This window comes from Bufo bufo, chromosome 8, assembly GCF_905171765.1.
Source record: "Bufo bufo chromosome 8, aBufBuf1.1, whole genome shotgun sequence".
In the NCBI taxonomy this organism is placed as follows: domain Eukaryota; kingdom Metazoa; phylum Chordata; class Amphibia; order Anura; family Bufonidae; genus Bufo; species Bufo bufo.
This window is the reverse complement of record NC_053396.1, coordinates 25,115,092-25,138,086: the sequence shown is the minus strand read 5'-3', so window position 1 is coordinate 25,138,086 and position 22,995 is coordinate 25,115,092. Positions and strand designations below refer to the sequence as shown.

General features: G+C 46.5%; 1 protein-coding gene across 7 annotated transcripts in view; it reads left to right on the top strand.

The window, feature by feature from the left end:
• Positions 1-22,995, top strand: part of AKNA (AT-hook transcription factor) — a 57,601-nt gene that overhangs the window by 21,919 nt on the left and 12,687 nt on the right. For all 7 annotated transcript variants that reach the window (XM_040405179.1, XM_040405180.1, XM_040405178.1 and 4 more), the window contains exons 9-15: positions 1,012-1,192; positions 1,342-1,481; positions 1,882-2,400; positions 9,795-10,014; positions 11,007-11,104; positions 15,724-15,923; positions 16,829-16,964. In XM_040405179.1, the coding sequence (XP_040261113.1) occupies positions 1,012-1,192; positions 1,342-1,481; positions 1,882-2,400; positions 9,795-10,014; positions 11,007-11,104; positions 15,724-15,923; positions 16,829-16,964 (1,494 nt within the window). The remainder of the gene's footprint in view (positions 1-1,011; positions 1,193-1,341; positions 1,482-1,881; positions 2,401-9,794; positions 10,015-11,006; positions 11,105-15,723; positions 15,924-16,828; positions 16,965-22,995) is intronic.

Genomic DNA, 22,995 nt, shown 5'->3' with positions numbered 1-22,995 from the left:
CCGGATTAGGTCCGGATGCGTCCCGGTGCATTGCGGCAAACCTGCGCGAGTAGGAACGCAATTGCAGTCAGTTTTGACTGCGATTGCGTTCCGATGTTCAGTTTTTATCGCGCGGGTGCAATGTGTTTTGCACGCGCGTGATAAAAAAACCGACTGTGGTACCCAGACCCGAACTTCTTTACAGAAGTTCAGGTTTGGGTTAGTTGTAGTGTAGATTGTATTATTTCCCCTTATAACATGGTTATAAGGGAAAATAATAGCATTCTGAATGCAGAATGCATAGTACAATAGGGCTGGAGGGGTTAAAAAATAATAATAATAATTTAACTCACCTTAATCCACTTGTTCGCGCAGCCGGCATCTCTTCTGTCTTCATCTGTGAGGAATAGGACCTTTGATGATGTCACTGCGTTCATCACATGGTCCATCACATGATCCATTACCATTGTCAAAGGTCCTATTGCTCACAGATAAAGACAGAAGAGATGCCGGCTGCGCGAACAAGTGGATTAAGGTGAGTTAAATTATTATTATTATTTTTTTAACCCCTCCAGCGCTATTTTACTATGCATTCTGTATTCAGAATGCTATTATTTTCCCTTATAACCATGTTATTTTCACACCATTCATTTCTGTGGGGCCTGCGTTACTTGAAAAACGCACAAAGAGGAGCATGCTGCGATTTTCACGCAACGCACAAGTGATGGGTCAGGATTCAGTGCGGGTGCAATGCGTTCAACTCACGCATCGCATCCGCGCGGAATACTCGCCCGTGTGAAAGGGGCCTTAGACTCATGATGCTAGGAGATTGGACAGCATTTTCATAGTGACAGGTTCCCTTAAAATCCCTTTTTGAATTGAGGTGCACCCGAGGTATTTTTTAATATGTCGATTATAAAGATTATAAATCCAGTTCCACATAATCATGTATCAGTAACATCTGCTGTCATTCACCTCTTTGTAACCAAGGTGATGCTTTGTGATGTATAATCTGAATATTGTATTTTACAGGGAACTCGAAGAAGCCATATTCCAACTGGGCGTCCAACTGGAAGAGATACAGGAACGAGTAGAAAACTCTTCACAATCAGAAAATAACTTGGAAGACAACCTTACAGCTCATCATTTAGGAGGTGCTCCAGTTCCATCAGCCTCAGTGCCTATGCCAGCCCTTCAAACCCCATACCCTCAGGTGAGGGAATGAAAACATATATATTTTTCATATTATATATTAATTATGCATCATTTAATAATAAACCTATTTAGAATCTAATACTTTCTGTGCAGTACGCTGCTCACTGATACCATCATCCAAGACTTCTCAAACTGCTGTCCTTTCAGATCTCATCTCCAGAGCCCCCTGGAATGTCTAAAGCAGATGCTGAGACATTAAGTAAGGAAGATCCAGCAGAATATCTACCTCAGCCTCTACTCTTCAAGCACAAGCAGGTGGAGCGAGACTACGGCACCTTGCTATCTACGTGAGTTCCTTTATGTTTCTTTATATGGGAAGCCAAGACATAGTGGCGGATCCCTCGCACAACGCTTGCTAGCATCTGACGGCCCCACTGAATTACAATGGGGTCTGTAAGGTTCTGCGGTGGTGTCTGTCATTGTGACAGGAAGAAATAGTGCTGCCTGCATATTCTTCCTGCAGAAAACAACACAAACTGCTACTTAGACTGATGGAGCTTCCAATGCATACGTTAACAGTGGTGAGACGCTGGACAATTTTGTTGGTATGTCCTAATTCGAACATATAAGGCACTATTTGAAACAATACTGCCGTCATCATCTTGCAGAGATGATTACCTCCAGTACTGCGATCGCATCCACCGTCTTCTACCAGAAGTAATACCCACTTTTTTTTTTATTTAACAGATACAGTAGCTTCAAGTCTCTTCCTGAAGCTCTTGGATTAGAGCAAGAAGAGTGGCCCCAGCAGCTTCCTCAGAATGCTAAACCACATAACCACCCCCAGGATGTCAATACTCAGGGACGCTCAGATCCAGTTAGATCACAGGATGTCGCACAAAAAGGAAGACCTGCAATTCACTCAACATCGGTCAGACCACAGGAAGCCAGGCAAGATACAAGACCGTTAGATCCTATCACATCTGTTAAGTCACGGGATCATGAGGACCATTTGCAGACTGTCAGTCTGCCTGACCAACCCCTTCACAGGCTGGAACAGCACCCAGGTGGTCACCAAAACCATCCATTAACGTCTACACCTCAGGCGCATCAACCAACAGAGCGCTCCTTCAGCAACCTGAATGACGTAGCCCGCCGGACCAGTGCCGGACACACACCATCACGTACAGAGTTACGCAGAGCGTCTTCTGTATTAAGTGGACAAAGAGTCTGTCCCGATGAAGAAAAACCATCAGCCTTGAGAAGGTATATGGCTAAACAATGAGGGATGATCATAGATCCTTTCTTACTAAGACTGGGTTCACACTGCATATAACTCTACGCTGGGCTTTCAGTCTGGGGTATACATTTCAGATTTATACCGTGACACATCCATTCACTTCAGTGAGGCAAACAGAGTGCAAAGCATTCATCTTTGGACTCTGTTGACCTACTTTGCATTCATTTCCTTTTTTTATTTTATTTTTTTGTGGATAGAGTAGCATTTTCTACCAAGCTGTTCCATCCAGCAAAAATGCTGCCAGAAATTTTGTAAATGAACAGCAAACTTGTCAAATTGAATCCAAAGATGAACATTTGTTTTATTGAAGTGAATGGATCTGCTGCAGTATACTTTTGCTCAGCAGAGGGCTAAAATGCTGTGTACCTGAGTTTTCAAAAAGAGGTTGCATAATGGCTATGCTTCTTTATACAATCATAATTATGAAGGAACAGGTCTTTTTTGGGCTTCCTTAATGTCTTCCTCAGCCATATTATTCCACGTGTTTACTTGCACAGCTAGATGCATTTCTCTCACAGCAGGCACATCTCCCTTCTGTGGAATCTGCCGGTACTGAATGCAGTGACCTCACTATGTTTGTTTAACGGCGGCTGCTGACCGCCAATGTTCCCTTACTGACCACCGCGGTGCCCGGCAGCACTGTCCTCCCTGGCTGCCTCTGTCATTGTCCACGTCTGGCAGCATTGTGGGGCAGGTAGCGGCGGTGATCAGCTGCCGGTGTCTTCCCATTCACTGCTGCGATCCAGGGGTCTGTCCTTACAGACACCATGCTTCCTGGAATCTGCTTCACGGTTTCCTTCTAGCCCTGGACGCAGCATGCCTTCCAGCCTGTTCCCTGTAGCAACTCATTAAAGAGGACCTTTCATCTGTTTAGCCCTAGTCTAATTAGGGTCTTACCTTATAGGGCAGCCCCCACTAATGTCATCGCACTTTCTTTTTTTTTCAAAGACCCCCTCGTTCGTCCGCTGTTGTCCACCCGTTGATTTCGCCGCCTTATTCGAATATATAATAATGAATGAGCTCCTCCCTGGCTATGTGCGGTGCGCTCTGATTGGATGCTCTCACAGCCAGGGAGAAGAGAACCGCTCCAGTCTCTGCCTAGTATAACCAAGTCGGCTAATTAGAATATAGGGCACCAAAATCAACGGGGGATAACAGGGTTCTTTGGGGGAAAAAAAGTGCGATGACATTAGTGGGGGCCGCCCTATAAGGTAAGACCATAATTAGACTAGGGTTAAACAGATGAGAGGTCCTCTTTTTTTTTTTTTTTTACTCGTTTTATTAAAGGAATATAAGACAAGTATGGCACACAAGATATCACAGTGACCCACGCAGGGGCCATTCAGAAATGCAGATACAATGCTTATTAGAAGCACGATAACATGCAGCTGGAGTCACATATGTATGATTTACATAATAGTTGTACAGGTGATGCATTTATAGAACATAACTATACAGGTACGTGACATACTCAAATGATCATTTAAGTGTGAGTAGTTTACGCAGGACTACCCATCAAACCCCACCTCGTGTGTCAAAAGGACTCCTAAGGGTCGCCAGCCGTCGAGTGCAGGCGCAAATCATGCATAGTAAGTGGAGATGAACACCAATCACCCCAGACCCTATCTAATTTTTGCGGGCATCCTCTATGTTTATAGACTATGTTCTCCATGGAAACCGCACTATTCACTAAAGAGAGCCATTGTCCCTTTGTGGGGGGAGTATCTCCCATCCATCGCAGGGCGATCGCCTTTCTGGCCATAAACAGTGTTCTTTCTAAGAAAATTCTGTGGTAATGTGACCAAGACTCTTCATCCACTATGCCCAGGATGCACATCTTGGGGAACAGTTGCAATGTCGGAGGTACCAGGGCCTTGAGAATCTCCAATACCGATACCCAGTACTGATGAATAGTTGGGCAGTCCCATATCATATGCCAAAAGTTGGCGCCCTCCGCACTGCATCTGTGACACCTGGAGTGATCAATCCTGCCCATCTTGTGAAGTCTAGTGGGAGTTAGATAGCTGTAGTGTAGAATAAAGAGCGGAATCATTCTGTTGTTAATAGAGGGGGACACTCTAGTTGGAGCTATCAGAGCCTCTTCCCACTCCTCAGAAGTCAAGGAGGGTATGAGCATTTTCCACCTGCTCTCGACAGCCAACGGGGTTACCAGCATACGGCGATCGAGCAAATGGGTGTAAAGAACTGATACTATCCCTCTAGGGCCTTGAGATCTCAGAATCCCAATGATAGGGTACTTAGATATGCTTCTATTTCCACCTCGAAATTGGGCTTGAAGTGCATGACGCAGCTGAAGGTACCTATAAAAAAGGGTACTCGGCACCAAAAATTTGTCTTGGATTTGAGAGAATGTGATCAGCTGGCCTCCCTCATATATATCCCCCAATACTTGAATCCCGTATATCCTCCACTCCGATACCCCTTCTAACCTTGATAAATGGGGGAACATGCAGTTATCCCAAATGGGGATCTCACTAGGTAGATCTTTATACGTACTCAACTTGGACGCCTGCCATATCTGGTGGGCTAGTTTGTGAATTGGAAGAGTGCACTTTTGTAAATGTCCCGAGCCTTCTAGTACGGGCCATAATGTGGAAACCTGCAGATGCTCGTGCAAGTAAGATTCCGCATTGGGCCTTGGAGCCTCAGTAACCCAGCACCTCAAAAATCTTATCTGACTAGCTATGAAGTATAGAAAAAAGTCAGGAAGGGCGGCACCCCCTTGCAGTTTTGACCTTTGAAGAACCGGGAGTGAGAGCTTCCTTCTGGCCTTACCCCAGACAAAGGCAGTGATCAAAGCGTGAATGCATTTAAAGAATCCTTGGGGAATCGGGGTGCAGGCATGAGACAACAGATATAAACCCTTGGGTAACAGAACCATTTTCACCAGGTTTAGTCTACCCATAACTGACAGAGGAAGGGACTCCCACGTTTTCATTTTATCTTGAAACATTGTTTCTAGGGGCTCACTATTCAAGGTATAGGAGAGCTGTGGTAACTTAGTGATCACTACCCCAAGATATTTGAACCTATCAACTACAGGTAAATTGTGATGGCAATTCGGCCAGTCATGTTCCCATAGAGCAGTGCTTCTCAATTATTTTCTGTCATGCCCCCCCCCCTGGGAAGAAGAAAACATTTCGCGCCCCCCGCGAGACTGTAAATAGTATCATTTGTCGGGGGCTCCCTCTCTCCAGCCGTAGAGTTGCTAGGCAACCGACGCCGCGTGGGACGCCGCTTGTGGATGACGGACACTTATGGATGACGGACACTTATGAGGGGATCTGTGGATGACGGACACTTATGGGGGGATCTGTGGATAACGGACACTTATGGGGGGGATCTGTGGATGACAGACACTTATGGTGGGGATCTGTGGATGACGGACACTTATGGGGGGGATCTGTGGATGACGGACACTTATGGGGGGATCTGTGGATAACGGACACTTATGGGGGGATCTGTGGATGACAGACACTTATGGTGGGGATCTGTGGATGACGGACACTTATGGGGGGGATCTGTGGATGACGGACACTTATGGGGGGGATCTGTGGATGACGGACACTTATGGGGGGGATCTGTGGATGACGGACACACACTTATGGGGGGATCTGTGGATGACGGACACTTATGGGGGGATCTGTGGATGACGGACACTTATGGGGGGATCTGTGGATGACGGACACTTATGGGGGGGATCTGTGGATGACGGACACTTATGGGGGGATCTGTGGATGACGGACACTTATGGGGGGGATCTGTGGATGACGGACACTTATGGGGGGGATCTGTGGATGACGGACACACACTTATGGGGGGATCTGTGGATGACGGACACTTATGGGGGGATCTGTGGATGACGGACACTTATGGGGGGATCTGTGGATGACGGACACACACTTATGGGGGGATCTGTGGATGACGGACACTTATGGGGGGATCTGTGGATGACGGACACTTATGGGGGGATCTGTGGATGACGGACACTTATGGGGGGGATCTGTGGATGACGGACACTTATGGGGGGATCTGTGGATGACGGACACTTATGGGGGGGATCTGTGGATGACGGACACTTATGGGGGGGATCTGTGGATGACGGACACACACTTATGGGGGGATCTGTGGATGACGGACACTTATGGGGGGATCTGTGGATGACGGACACTTATGGGGGGATCTGTGGATGACGGACACTTATGGGGGGATCTGTGGATGACGGACACTTATGGGGGGGATCTGTGGATGACGGACACACACTTATGGGGGATCTGTGGATGACGGACACTTATGAGGGGATCTGTGGATGACGGACACTTATGGGGGGATCTGTGGATGACGGACACTTATGGGGGGGATCTGTGGCTGGCACTGTTATATATGTGCCATCCACAGACCCCCCACCCCATAACAGTGCCATCCACAGTGCCCCCCCAGCCCATAACAGTGCCATCCACAGACCCCCCCCCCCCCACCCCATAACAGTGCCATCCACAGACCCCCCTATTGCCGTTCCAGTACAGTTATAGAATGTGTAAAATTAATAATGATTCTATTCATGAGGCGCCCTCTGTAGTAGAACATTCAATATATCCATCCTACTCACAGGGCTGTTATCGTAATCCAGGCCGGCCGGGCAGACGAGCGGCAGCGTCACTGACTGACGTCACGTGCCTGCGCCGCCTGCTTCATTCATAAAGTATGCCGGGCAGGCACGTGACGTCAGTCAGTGACACTGCCGCTCGTCTGCCCGGCCGCCCTGGATTACGATAACAGCCCTGTGAGTAGGATGGATATATTGTATGTTCTACTACAGAGGGGGCCTCATGAATAGAATCATTATTAATTTTACACATTCTATAACTGTACTGGAGCTGGGGGCCGGGGCACAGTGAACGCACCGGCCCCCAGCTCCTCCTCCCAGTCCCTCCCCGCTGATACATCGCAGCCTGCGATGCTGGAGCATGGCAGGCTGCGATGTCAAAAGGTGGCGGAACGCCGTTCCGGTGCGTTCCGCCAGAAAAAAAGCCCTGCATTTTATATTAATATACCGGAGGGAGCGGTGGGGCGGGGCTATAGTACAGTGACCGCACCGCCCCACCGCTATTGCCGGCCCCCAGCTCCAGGCCCTGAACGAGCCCCCCTTTACGGAGCCTGGCGCCCCCCCTGGGGGGCGCGCCCCACTATTTGAGAAGCACTGCCATAGAGGCATGATGGCAGACTTCCCCCAGTTTATGTGTAGGCCCGAGTATCGCCCGAAGGACGCAATGACCTCGATCGCTCTTGGAAGGGACACTTCCGGGTCAGACATAAACAGGATCAGGTCATCCGCATACAGTCCTATTCTATCCTCTCTGCCTCCTACCGACATCCCTGTGTATACTGGATCCTGTCTAATTCTTATTGCCAGGTGTTCTATCGCTATTGCGAACAAAAGAGGTGCGAGCGGGCATCCCTGCCTAGTTCCCCTATGTAAAGAGATCTTTTCAGAGTATGAGCCATTGAGCTGGATACTTGCAGAAGGATTATTATAGAGTATACTAATCCATCTAATAAAATTGGGACCGAAGCCAAAGCTTCTCAGTACAGCTATTAAGAAGGGCCACTCTAGGGAATCAAAAGCTTTAGCCGTGCCTAGAGAGGCTAAAGCCCACCTTTCTTTTTCTGCAACGCCCACCTGCGCAATCGCTCTCCTGATGTTATCCGAGGTGAATCTCCCTGGCATAAAACCTGATTGGTCAGCGTGAATCACGGATGTTATCACCTTGTTCAGTCTGTTAGCTAGGATCCTAGTCAGGATTTTATAATCCAAGTTCAGAAGCGAAATTGGACGATAAGATCCACAGTCCAGCGGATCCTTGCCAGGTTTTAATATCACAACAATGGAGGCATCGTACATCGATTACGGCAGTGATCCGCCGGAGTGCACAGCCCTATACAGCCTCAGCAACTGCGGGCTCGAGAGGTCCTCTTTAAGAGCCGGCACGTGTCACTTTCTGTGATTTAAGGCTTTTGCACATGTGACCTGTGTGACCAATCCCAGCCATCCTGCACCTATATAAGTGGTCCAGCCCTCTTCTTAGGTACCTGAGCGTCAAAGGTCCTTGTGTCCTGTTTTTGTGCCTGTTGTTTGAACAGCCGAATGCTTCCACTGCTTATGGGAGGATTTCTGAAAATACGATTTTATTAATATCTATGTATTTTCTCTAAAATGAAAGGCACAATTGTAGCTCTGTGCAAACTCTTCATGACATGTCCACTCTTGTTGCTTGGAATTTATATTCAGTATACCAGTACCTAATAAATAGCCCGCAATGGCATGCCTGCCACAAGAATCCACATGTTACTTATAGAGAAGGCTCGGCGTGAGGCTTTTACACAGTGATCCCTATTTGGCTCCCACGTAGCGGACATGCTGCAGATTTTCCATCGGAATTTGCTTGTGGGAAAAGCCAAAGAATACAGTAGCGGCAAAGTGGGTGAGATTTTAAAGGGGTTTTCCCATCTCAGACAATGGGGGGGCATATCACTAGGATATGCCCCCATTGTCTGATAGGTGCGAGTCCCACCTACACTGAGAACGGAGGCCCAAAAGCCGCACTGTTGGCTCGGCTATTTTCGTCAGCCCCTTAGCAATGAATGGGAACGGTGGCCACGCAATCGCGGTGCCCTCCCATCCAGCACTTGGTGGTGGCCAAACCCGGCGTCCTCCGGGCACCACTTTCCCTGCTCCGTTCTCTGTGTAGGTGCGGGTCCCACCTCTGGAACCTTCTAGCGATAGGCCCTCATTGTCTCAGATGGGAATACCCCTTCAGCAAAAAATAATAATTCCAAGCAGAAATTGACGAGGTACAGATTGTGTATATATCCACAGCATGTCAATTCTTTCTGCAGATTTCATTGCAATGCGTAAGGTGAAATCCAAGGCAAATTCACTACAAAATCTGCATTTCATACATGCAGATTTTGCAAGAGATCCACGACGAAACTAAGGTTTTTTGTAGGTCCTGTGTGGACGTATGTATAGTAATACTTTTCATTTAGTTGACCCAGCCTTCACTTCAGTCCCTCCATTTTTAATCATTACTCCTGACACGGGGGATGCTACATCTGCCTAACTGGCGTGAGGAGTCTTATAGGCCAGGCAACGCTCCTGTGGAACTCTGGGAAGATGGCATGCTAATAGGCGCTACTAGATGCCATTACCCCTGACATCACCTTCCATAATGGTAGGAAGGCATACCCTAGTATGGAAAGGAATTTGCAGCTTCAGCTGCATTCATCCTTCATTCTGCATTTACGCTGTCTACATATAACCACATCTGTGTTCTTTCAGGATGTCGCATGGCTCCAAAACTTTCCCACAGCGTGTTTCTCTGAGTTCTTCATTACCCCACGCAAGAGAGCAGCAGCACTCCAGGATCCCCACAGCCGTGCCTTCTGTCACCGAGGAGAGCGCACGCAGCCGACAGTCACCTAAAAGTAGCAGCAGCAGCAAAAGTGTTAGCCCTTCGGCCCAGAAGAGACCGCTGAGGGCTAACGGAAATATTGCACAGGTAGGTGGCTTCATTTATACACATAGGGCATAACTGGATTTACCACTGAGCTGGTACTTTCTTGGTAATAGTAATAGGTCTCCCATGGACACGGGGACAATAGAATGAATTCCACCGCTCAGCAGTGGTGGATATCATATGTTTAAAGTCAATATACAATACATAAATTGTTAATTTGTTAGTTAAAGGGGTTGTCCCACGAAAAAATATTCTACAGTTTTCAGACCAGCACCTGGATCTGAATACTTTTGCAATTGCATGTAACTCAAAATTTAGAATAGCCACTGAGTTATTCAATAAAATCTATCTGTATAGCGCCACCTGCTGTTTGCTCTTTAACTTATATCTTTGACCTTCTCACTGAGATGGTCGCACATGCTCAGTTCCATCCTTTAACTGCCCCCTGATCTGTAATAGGGAGAGCACAGACACGCCCCCTGAGCTGTGATAGGCAGAGCATGGGCACGCCCCCTGAGCTGCAGCAGAAAAGACACGTCCCCTTGAGCTTTTAGCTTGATATACATCTAGCAGAGCAATGAATGGGGAGATCTCTGGATCCATGTGAGGTTCAGGGCTGGTTCTGGCTTTGTTAGAAAGAGATCGTCATGTCCTATATGATGTCTGATTTTCATTTTTTACATAAGTCTCTTTAAGGAGGTTGTCTCACCATAGACTGCCCCTCTGATATGTGAGACTGTCGCACAGCAAACAGCGGATTTTGCCGGGTGCTGCTGCAACCTGTTCCCAGGCAAATGACATTTTACATGGTAGTCTTTCAGATGAATGAATGACCATGTAGTACATGGATGGAATCAGTCCCCCTGCTTGGTAGAGGCTCTTCGCTCTGAGGGGTTCCCAATAGAATACCCCGTTTATGACATCTATAAGCCCGATTAGGGGTTGTACTGATGCCTTTTTGTGCTTTCAGTCAAATTTTAATGATTTTGTTATTGTTATTTCTAAATTGTCTTTTTTTTTCTGTTCTGCAGAAGAGAATTTTGTCCCCAGAAACTGACAGCGGGTTTCTAGGATCAGAAAGTGGTCGGTCCCAACTCATCCGAAAGCAGAGAGATCAGCTCAGCCTCACGCGGTAACCAGTCCCATCTCATTTCTGCCCTCCGATATCTTTCTCATTAACACGTCCACATGAATGGGTCCGTATTGCGAAACGGGTGCGGACCCATTAATTCGGGTGCGGACCGCGTGCTGTCCGCATCTATAGTTCCGTTCCGCGGCCTAGATAGAGCATGTCCTATTCTTGTCCGCAGCCACGGACAAGAATAGGCATTTCTATCCTAGTGCCTGCCATGTGCGGTCCGCAAAATGTGGAACGCACATGGCCAGTGTTCGTGTTTTGTGGATCCGCAATTTGCAGGCCGCAAAACACTTGCGGACGTGTGAATGGCCCCTTAAGTAAAACCTGAAATCTATTTAAAATGATCTTTGCAAAATCTTTGTACTACACATCTTTTATTATATCATATGTTATTCTCTAGTACATTGTGAGCGCTCAGATGACAATTGCATAGTCAGAGCTCGGTTGTTAGGTCATATGGCATATCTGCGGAGTGTCTGGCTTATCTTTAGGATAGGCCATCAGTATTCAATCAGCGGGGGTCTAACTCTCGTTAACCCCAGGGTCCTCTGGGGAGCGCCATGTTCCCTTCATTGTAGTAACTGGGCCTGGTGTTACAGCTAAGTAGCCTGTGTCCCCTTCTAACAGCCAATAGGGGTGGATTGGTCATCAACTTTAAAGAACTGTATAACTCCTTAAAGGGCTTTTCAAGGCTTAGGATATTGATGGCCGATGCTCAGGATAGGCCATCAATATTACATTGGTGGGGTCCAATTCTCAGCACCCCTGCCAATACGTGGTTGGCCTCTTGTGCAAGCACCGTGGCCTCTTTATTGTTTACCTTGGTCCATCTACCTGCACAATGTGTGCATAGTAGCAGCTGTGCTGCAGGGTATTGCAGTTCCATCCCATTCAAGTGAACAGGGCAAGTGGACAACATGCAGGTAGACAGCTCCAGGTAAACAGTGCTTGCAAGAGGACCACAACCCTTTCAGACAGTTGATCAGCATGGGTGCTGAGAGTCCCACCCCCAATATTCTGATATTGATAGCCGAACCCAGAAAAAAACCTTTAAAGGAGTTATCCAATAGTAGTAGAAATACCCCCCCCCCCCCCCCCCCCCCCACACACACACAAATATATAATATTTATATAATGCCCAGGCCCCTCCTTACCTGGTCCCCGGGACCTGCGTCCCTCCGGATCCCTGCGTGGTCACGGCTGCATCTGCCCGTCGCACAAATCAAAACATCCGGCGACAAGGGGAGCAGCCAACAACAGGCCGTGACAGTGACCAGCCTCCTTAGCGTCACCTGTGATGCTAGGGAGGCTGGTCAACATCGCGGCCTGCTATTGGCTGCTCCCCCCGTCGATTGATGTTTTGATCCATGCAATGGGGTGATGCAGCGGCGGCCAGGCGCGGAGACCAGGTAAGTATCATCTATAGGAGGGGCCCGGGCATTGTGTGTGTGGGAAAGGGGGTATTTCTACTATTGGATAACCCCTTTATGTGGTGCATCCAGGTTTTGCACAGGGGTCTAGGAGCTATCGTATGTTCCGAATGTCGATTCCTTCCAGTATTGACCACTTCTGACTTCTTATTGGATCAGTATCTGAGGTAAAGGTAAGAGGTGAGAAATGTGATTGCAGCTTTGTAAACCCATATAAAAAAAAAAACCCAGAAGGATCAGTTTCATTAAATGGAATTTTACAATTTGTTAGAAACTATTCCATATCTGATTTTGAGTTCTTCCATCTGGATCATTAGTAGTGCCTGCTATTCCCATAGAGAGTGTAATCTATACCAGATCACAGAATTTGGCTATTTGTGGCGTATGACCTCCGCTGAGACAAATGATCTCCAGATGTTGATGTTTAGATCTGTGGCAGTGAGGACATTTCTAAAATAGAAAGAAAGGATAAAAACGGTGTGGGGTGCCTACCCTGCTCATTGTGTGTTTCCCTTTGAAGGTCCTCTTACACAGCATGATGTCGGGCCAACAACAAGTGATTGATGATATACAAGTTGGTCTGCACTTGTATAACCCCTTCGCTACCAGCGCTGTACATGTATGGCGCTGGCGTGATGGGCAAAACATGGCGCTCGCGCGTGCAGCGGGTGCCATTGCTAGGGGGTCTCCTCTGTTTCAAAGAGCAGAGACCCGCGGCTAATTACTGCGACCAGCAATAATGCTGATCGCTGTCATTAAAGCCTTTAGATGCCGTGATCAAGTGTGATCACGGCATCTAAGGCTAGGTCTACACGACGACATGGGTCGCGCAACAATAAGTCGCGCGACACATAGGGCACAACTACACTGCAACATTTGTCGCACCAATGTCGCGCGACAATTTTTATAATAGTACTGCATCTCGAATTGATTTTTTGAGACTGTCGCGTTGCAGTCGCAGCATGTCGCAGTGCGACACCATAGACTACCATTATAAAAATTGTCGCACGACATTGGTGCGACAAAATGTCGCACGACAAATGTTGTCGTGTAGACCTAGCCTAAAGGGTGAAAAACCCAGAAGCTCGCGCTTCTGGGCTTCTTACCGGCATCCTCTGCGGCTAATGAGGATGATGGTAATTGATTTCAATATGCTGGGTCTCTCTGAAGAGACCCAGGGTATTGAAGATGCAATTGTTATTTTGGCCAGCAGGTGGCAGGCCAACATAAGAAATGAGCAATTCTAGTACCAATATGGATATATAATAAACATAATGGTACAGAATAAAAAAAATAATAATATCGTTTTGTACCCTCAAACATGAGCTACAAACCCCTAAAAAAGTTTTTAAAAAAACTGTTAAAAAATATATTAAACAATTAAAAAAATATAAAAGTTTAAATCAGCCCCCTTTACGTAGAATAAAATAAATAAATACATAAATTACAAAAAATCACGGGCATCACCGTGTCCGAAAACGCCCATACTAATATAAAAATATTTTTTCAATACGGCGAATGGTGTAACAGAATAAAGGGTCAAAATGGCCGATTGACCATGTTTTCATCGCTTCTCTTGCCCAAATTTTTTTTAATAAAATGGCATTAAAAAGTCACACACACTCCAAAATGGTATCAATAAAAACTACAGATTGTCCCGCAAAAAATGAGCCCCCACACAGCTCCGTAAATATAACTATAGCAAAACCCGTAAAATGGTGGAGGAATTGCGTTTTTTTTCCATTTCCACCCCATTTGGAATTTTTTTCCACTACATTGTATGCCATATTAAATGGTGGCATTAGAAAGTACAACTTGTCCCGCAAAAAGTAAGTCCTCATATGGCTGTATGAACGGAAAAATCAAAAAGTTCTGGCTCAATGAAGATAGGGAAGAAAAATGAAAACGCAAAAATGAAAAAAACTCCGGTATCCTAAGGGTTAAAGTGCTCAATGGGACATTGCAAAATGAACGGGGGACAAATGCTTATTATTACGATCGTTTGTCATCCATTCACTTTGCATATTCTCTGCGCCATATCCGCCGTTTACACAAGGCGATGTGCTGCAACATGAGGGCTCACCCGAAAAACAAGCAATTTCCTCATTAGTCGCGCGATCGGCAGCACCTTTACACAGGCCAATTATTGGAAGGAGCATTCATACAAATAATTGTCCTGACCCGTGGCACATAATACAGGACCCTAATACAGTGTTGGCTGAGTGCTGCGTCTCCTCTTAAAATAAATTATTAAAGTAACTGTATTAAGAATATCAGCCTTAAAGGGGTTCTGCACTTTGTTTAAACTGATGATCTATCCTCTGGATAGATCATCATCATCTGATCGGCGGGGGTCCGACACCCGGGACCCCTGCCGATCAGCTGTTTGAGAAGGCAGCGGCGCTATAGCAACTCCGCGGCCTTCCCACTGTTTACAGTCGGCCCAGTGACGTCACGACTAGTATCAACTGGCGTGGGCGGGGCTAAGCTCCATTCAAGTGAACAGAGCTTAGCCGCGCCCAGGCAAGTTGATACTAGTCGTGACGTCACTGGGCCTGCGGTAAACAGTGAGAAGGCCACGGCGCTCCTGGAGCGCCGCTGCCTTCTCAAACAGCTGATCGGCGGGGGTCCCGGGTGTCGGACCCCTGCCGGTCAGATGCTGATCATCTATCCAGAGGATAGATCATCAGTTTAAACAAAGTGCAGAACCCCTTTAAGGGGTTGTCCCACAAATAATATTCAGTAGTTTTCAAACCAGCACTTGGCTCTGAATACTTTTGCATGTAATTAAACATTTGTTATAGCTACCGAGTCATTCAATGAAATCTATCTGTATAGCGCCATCTGCTGTCTGCTCTTTTGTCCTGCTCACTGAGATGGAAGGAAGCACATGCTCAGTTCTATCCTTCAACTGCCACAAGCTGCAGCAGACAGGACGCACCCTCCTGTGCACGCCCCCTGAGCTGGCAGCTTGAAATAAATCTAGCAGAACGATTAGGGCAATGACTGGGGAGATCTCTGGATCCATGTGAGGAACAGGGCTGGTTCTAGCTTTGATAGAAAGAGGTTGTCATGTTACTAGACTATGTATTGCTTTTGTTTTTTCATTGATCTTGGGATAACCCCTTTAAGGCAATATTTGATTTATCTAATATTCATAATCTTATTATTTTCACCTCCCAGAGAAGATCCAGAAGAAGTGCCAGACTCCAACTCCAATTTGCCAAGTAAAGGCGAGAGACGGTCGTCTGGTGACTGCAGAACACGCAAGGCATTATGGGACAAGAGAAAACCAAAGAACCATTGGACAGGTCCCTCAGAAGCTAGCTCGCCTTCTCCAGGCCCCAAGAGCCTCACTGAAAGTGAGAGTAGAGAACACACGGGTGAGTCTTATATTTCATATAGGAGTTCAGGATATCGGGTTTTTTTTTGTATTTCAGCAGCCATGTCATTATTAAACCTCATGCACACGGACGTTGCCCGGCTGTGTCCGTATTGCGGCCCGCATCACGGATGCAGACCTATTCACTTAAATGGGTCCGGAAGGTCCTGTGCAGAACCGAGGCATGGAACCCCACAGAAGCACCATGAAGTGCTTCTGTGGGGTTTGTGTCCGTGCCTCCGCACCTCAAAAAAGTAGTTAAATGGGTCTGGATCCGTCTGCGGAATCCGCACAGCTGTTGCCCGTGCATTGGGGACTGCAAATTGCGGTCCCCAATGCACGGAACGGCCGATCAACAGCCATGTGCATAAGGCCTTACATGTAGTGTTGAGCGAACTTCTGTTTTAAGTTCGGCGTCTAAAGTTTGGCTTCCGGTTAGCGGAGAATCCCGATATGGATTCCGAATTCCGTTGTGGTCCGTGGTAGCGGAATCAATAATGGCCAATTATTGATTCCGCTACAACGGACCACAACGGAATTCGGAATCCATATCGGGATTCTCCGCTAACCGGAGGCCGAACTTTAGACGCCGAACTTAAAACAGAAGTTCGCTCAACACTACTTACATGCTATCCTGCGGTCTCCTTTAAGAAGAGCTACAAGGCAGATGGCATTGGAAATACTGGATCCTACTTGATCATTTAAGAAATACCAAGTCTTTATTGTTTCTATAGAAATGTGAAACTCCATGCATACAAGCAGCATCTCAGAGGAGATGTAGTCCTAGCCTTAGGTTATTTACAACTTTTTACTTAACATTTACTTTAATTATATACATTACAAAATTTTCCCAGACTGAAAAAGTACCACCCGACATTACTGTACCTATCTTTCCCTTAACCTCAGATGAATCGGGCTCTGAACAGGAAGCATATAATGATGTCAGTGCTGAACCTTCTCCTGGTGCCTCCCAGCTGCTCTCACCTATGGAAGACCTGACCCAGCCTCTTGAAGATGTTCTGCAGTCCCGTACAGCAAGAGAGTAAGTCTGGGCAGAGTCTTATTGTCCCTGCTCTAATTGACCTTTACTTTAGTGATATCTTTTATGAATCCCAACTTAGGCCCGGTTCACATCTGCGCTGTGAATTCCAGCAGTCTGTTACGGAAGAGGAACAGACGGCCGGAGTTTACCGTATCTGCCACAGCCGGATACCACTGCGCACCGCCAGACCCCCATTTACTGTAATGCTTTCTGGCATATATGCCGGCTTTCAGCCGGACATAAAGTGCTGCATGCAGTATTTTTTTTCAGCATGTACGCCGGTTACAGTGACCAGATTACAGTACCAGAGTTCACAACACAGATGTGAACGCGGTCTTAAAGAGATTTTCTAGATCATCAATATCAGATCGATGAGGGTTGGGCACCCTACTGATCAGGCTTAGTGCTGGAAACTATAAAGTGTATGGAGCGATAGCAGAAAGCTGCATGGCCACTACACAGTGTGTGGAACTGTATGCTTCCAGCCAGAGGGCGGACTGGGAACTTAACTCTTTCCCGACCAGCACCGTAATAGTACAGCACTGGCCGGGTCTTTAAAGATGGCGCCCGCTCCTGAGCTGAGCAGGTGGCCTGCTGTTTCTTATAGCAGACACCTGCGGCTAATGTCCGCAACCGTCAGTAATGCAGATTGCGGACATTTAACCCCTCAGATGCCGTGGTCAATCCTGACCACGGCATCTGAGCGCGTGAAACACCGGAAGCGTGCGCTTCTGGTGATGCTCCGGCTCCCCCGTGTGGCGATCGGAGGAGCCGGAGCTTGTGTGCAGCTGCCCCTGTCTTTGTGAATGACAGGAGGCTGCTGCATAGTATTCCCTTGCCTGTAATAGGGCTCCATAGGAAACTAGCAATTTTCTCATAGACTCCAATACTAGTGCATTGGGGTCTATGAGAATAGCAATCTAATGATTGCTTGTTATAGTTCCCTATAGGAACTATAAAAAGCGTCCAAGAAAATAAATAAATAAATAAAGTAAAAAAAAATAAAAAAAAGAACATAAAAATTAAAATCACCCCCTTTTCCCAAAATAAAAATAAAATAACAAAAAAATTTCAAAAAATACACATCATGGGTGTCGCCATGTGCCAAAACACCCATATTATAAAAATATATCCCCCATACGGCAAACAGCAAAACGAAAAAAAAAGCGTCAAAATGGCCAATTCGCTGTTTTTGGTATTTTTTTTTTATAAAAAGTGATTAAAAAGTCATACACACCCCAGAATGGTATCAATGAAAAGTTCAGATCTCTCCACTAAAAAAATTCTCTGTACACATAATGATACAAAAGTTCTAGGGGTCAAAATATGGCGGCGAAAAAATAAAACTGATTTTTTTTCCCCACTTTTTTATTATTTTATCACTATCAAAATGCAAGAAAAACTATACATATAAGGTATCGCCAGATTCGTACTGACCTGTAGAATAAAAGTTTTATCGTACATCGATTGTCGTAAATAAAAAAAATGTAAAACTGTGGTGGAATTGCTTTTTTTTTGCAATTTCACCCCATTTGGAATTTTTTTCCCGCTTCCCACTGCATCACATGCAATATTAAATAGTGGAGTTGGAAAGTACCACTTGTCCTGCAAAAAAAACAAGCCCTCATATGGCTATGTGAACACACAAATAGAAAAGTTATGGCTCTGGAAAGGCAGGGAGCGCAAAACGAAAACGCAAAAACAAAAAAACCTCCGGGGTAGAAAGGGTTAGAGTGGCTCTGGAAAATAAAACCTAAGCATGGCCCCATGCTGTAGGCAGGTCCAAATTGACAAAAGGTGGAGCAACGCAAGTAGGCAGGGACAACAGAAGTAGGCGGGGCCAGTAATACCATAGCGCAGGACAAAATACTGCCGCTAGGGTGGCCACTGGCTTCACTCAATAAAGCCGAACCTCACCGTCCATGCCCCCAAACTGATAAACCTCTGTGAAGCCACGCCCCCAACTCCGTGAAGCCGCACACCCCTCGCCACCAGGGAAAAAAACGGAAGAGGGGGGGAGAGGGAAGAAGTTTCTGAGGGGAAGGTGAGCGGGGGCAGCCGGGTCGCTTCTCTCCCCCTCAGTCAGCTACAGAGCCATGTCTGCGGCTCTAGTGACTGGGGGGGGGGAAGCCTCAGTCAGTTGCTGCAGCTCATGCTCAGACAGCGCAGTGCTGCTGTCTGAGTGTGAGCTACTGAAAGGGTGGACATCCCTGTGTCCGTCCAGACCCTGCGCCGGACGGAGGACAGGGAGCTTGAAAACCGGACTGTCCAGCCTAAAACCGGACGTCTGGCCACCCTAACTGCCGCCCCCGCTGTAATATTTAACTATATCATCATCCTGAGGATGGCGATACAGCTGAATTCAGTAGGGCACCTGCAGCCGCCAGCCATGTACATAAGTGCCTGATGCTCCTAGCATTAATTAATGCTTACAGCATCAGATTGTTGCATACCTGACTGGCAGCCACAAGCATCAGCCCACCAGGAAATTTTCCTGTATGGTCTATGGCCAGTCCGCCGCTGCTTCCTGCTCCAAAGTAGAATTTCGGGTGACAATATAGTCGCTGCTGGAATGCAGGACTTTGTTAGGCACAGATGCGAGTGATGACTCCAAATCAAAACTAACTTAAAGCTGCTGTTTTTATCGCAATCTTTAAAAATACTGTGTTTTTTTAAGATATACCTGCTCTCCTGTAACTTGAAAAAGGCTCCTTGGATCCCTGAAACGCGGTGTAAACAGGGCACATGACACCGACAATATGCAAACTGTATGGGGATGAATGATCGTACGTAGCAAAGGTTCATCCCCCTTTCCAGTTTGCACCGGGCTGTGTTATATCGTCGATCTGCACTCTGCAGGGAACTCGACCCATGTTAAAGAGCCCTTATGGTAAGGCCTATTTTACACAGGCAGATGAATTGCTTGAATAGGCAACGATATATAGGAAGTCAGATGGTTATTGTTTGCTTTGAGATGTACAGTACAGACCAAAAGTTTGGACACACCTTCTCCTTCAAAGAGTTTTCTTTATTTTTATGACTATGAAAATTGTAGATTCACACTGAAGGCATCAAAACTATGAATTAACACATGTGGAATTATATACATAACAAACAAGTGTGAAACAACTGAAAATATGTCATATTCTAGGTTCTTCAAAGTAGCCACCTTTTGCTTTGATTATCGCTTTGCACACTCTTGGCATTCTCTTGATGAGCTTCAAGAGGTAGTCCCCTGAAATAGTTTTCACTTCACAGGTGTGCCCTGTCAGGTTTAATAAGTGGGATTTCTTGCCTTATAAATGGGGTTGGGACCATCAGTGGCGTTGAGGAGAAGTCAGGTGGATACACAGCTGATAGTCCTACTGAATAGACTGTTAGAATTTGTATTATGGCAAGAAAAAAGCAGCTAAGTAAAGATAAACGAGTGGCCATCATTACTTTAAGAAATGAAGGTCAGTCAGTCAGCCGAAAAATTGGGAAAACTTTGAAAGTAAGGGCTATTTGACCATGAAGGAGAGTGATGGGGTGCTGCGCCAGATGACCTGGCCTCCACAGTCACCGGACCTGAACCCAATCGAGATGGTTTGGGGTGAGCTGTACCGCAGAGTGAAGGCAAAAGGGCCAACAAGTGCTAAGCATCTCTGGGAACTCCTTCAAGACTATTGGAAGACCATTTCAGGGGACTACCTCTTGAAGCTCATCAAGAGAATGCCAAGAGTGTGCAAAGCAGTAATCAAAGCAAAAGGTGGCTACTTTGAAGAACCTAGAATATGACATATTTTCTGTTGTTTCACACTTGTTTGTTATGTATATAATTCCACATGTGTTAATTGATAGTTTTGATGCCTTCAGTGTGAATCTACAATTTTCATAGTCATGAAAATAAAGAAAACTCTTTGAACGAGAAGATGTGTCCAAACTTTTGGTCTGTACTGTACATGAACAAGACAAAAGACTGAGGACTGCTATCTGATCTGTTTATCCTGAGTCAGTGTATAGTGCTGGTACAGTACATCTAATTAGCACCGCTGCGTATGACGGCTGCCGCTGTGTGAGTTCTCCCATTGGATTTTCTCCTGCAAGACCATATATACAGGTAAGTGGCTTCCCCGGAGTATACGCAGGATTTATTTTTGTTGCTGTTGTCTTATAATAAATCCTCGGTACAGGGATGTACACCATTCTATATACTTACATTCTGAGGCCTCATGCACATGGCCGTTCCGTGCATTGGGGATCGCAATTTGCGCTCCCCAATGCACGGGCAATGTCCGTGCGGCGGCTGGGACGGATCGAGACCCATTCAACTTGAATGGGTCCGTGATCCGTCCGCACCGCAAAAAAAATAGAACATGTTTTATTTTTTTGCGGTGCGGAGGCACGGACAGCAACACCACAGAAGCACTACGTAGTGGGTCCGCATCCGTGATGCGGGGAGCACACGGCCGGTGTCCGCATTATAGTCTATGTGGTCCTAAGGGGTCCGTTCGGCTCAGTTATGTGCCTTTTCCGTCCTTTCCGTTCTCCTGCTCCTAAACAGAGCAGGAGAACGAAAAGGCTGAACGGTGATGTGAACGGAGCCTTAGTGAAGCTTAGAACTGGCTCGATCTGTATACCAGTAAGCTAAGGCCTCGTTCACATCTCCGTCAAGCAGATCCAGCAGAGAACAGCCTGCCGAATTTCATCCGATTCAGCATTTCTGGATTCTCTACCGCCAGATCCCCATTGACTGTAATGAGGTCCGGCGGTTATCAGGGTTTGCTGGGTTTTGGCTACACAAAAACAGTTGCATGCAACTTTTTGTTTTGTTTTGTCGAGCCGGCATTTGTGCCGGATCAGGCAGCCAGATCTGCTTGCAGGAGATGTGAATGACCCCTAATAGGTGCGACTGCACTCAATACTTGGCCTGAGTTCCCAATGAGGGAAGTAGTAAGAGGGTGCCTATGCTATTCTATAACAGCTCATCCAGAGAGGGGTCACTTGACCAGGTATCCTTCTTGAACAGTGGGGTGAACTTACAAGGGCCCCTCAATCACGATTTGGGGCAGGGGGTGCATTCATAGGGTACAAGAGCACCCACTGGCTCCCTTTTATTTGTTTTTAGATACCAAGAGAACCTCATTGAGTGGGTCTAGTAAGCCCAGGACATATCATGAGCACTGACCATGATGTCTTACAAGTCATATACATTGTGTAGAATGAACGATCTGGTGTATCTGCATCATCTTCACACTTCTAGACAGCCCTCCTCCATAATCTCCCCTCTCCGTCCTCTGCCTGCGGGTGTGTGCTGGTAACCAGGCGTATCTGTGTTGTAGAGACGGGAGCGTTGCTGTGCCTCCTATGGACGTTTGGCATTTATGATAATGCTAGGTATTCCTCCGCCGTATGTTTGTCAGTGCCCATGAGGGTGATTGCATATAACATAATCTTCCTAACACTACGGGGATATGGAAGACGTTGATGATCTTGTCCCGTGAGTACACTGGATGATTAACCCTCTGCTCTTCCTCTTCTCCTACTACCAGGACCCTGTATTAATGCAATATTACTCCAGGGTTTTTACATGTGCCACTGGGTACGAGTATGACCATGTACCCTTTCCTGTCTACCTACCGTATTAACAGCTACGTGAGGTGTCAAAAATAATACCAACATTGGCTTTATCGTATAAAACTGTAACTAAAACTCTCAAAAATACCCTTTGGCGACAGTTTGCTGCTAATTTCCCGAAAAATTATTGTCTGCCAGTTACTCAGGGGTTAATGTTAGTCAGGTACCACTCGGAACTGAAGCTGAGTTCGGATCCAAGTTTTAAAGTGTTTTTCCACTTAAAAAATCAAATACCAAAGTTATTCAATGAAGTCTTGTGCAACTTCACCTCATCTGAGCCCATACATTTTAATACTGTGCAGAAACGGATTTCCGTACAGCATTAATCCGAAGTTTTGGACGAAGCGACTTTTGGATTTATGATCCGAAGCTAGCTTCGCTCATTACTAGTTAACATGTATGCATAGCTGAACAG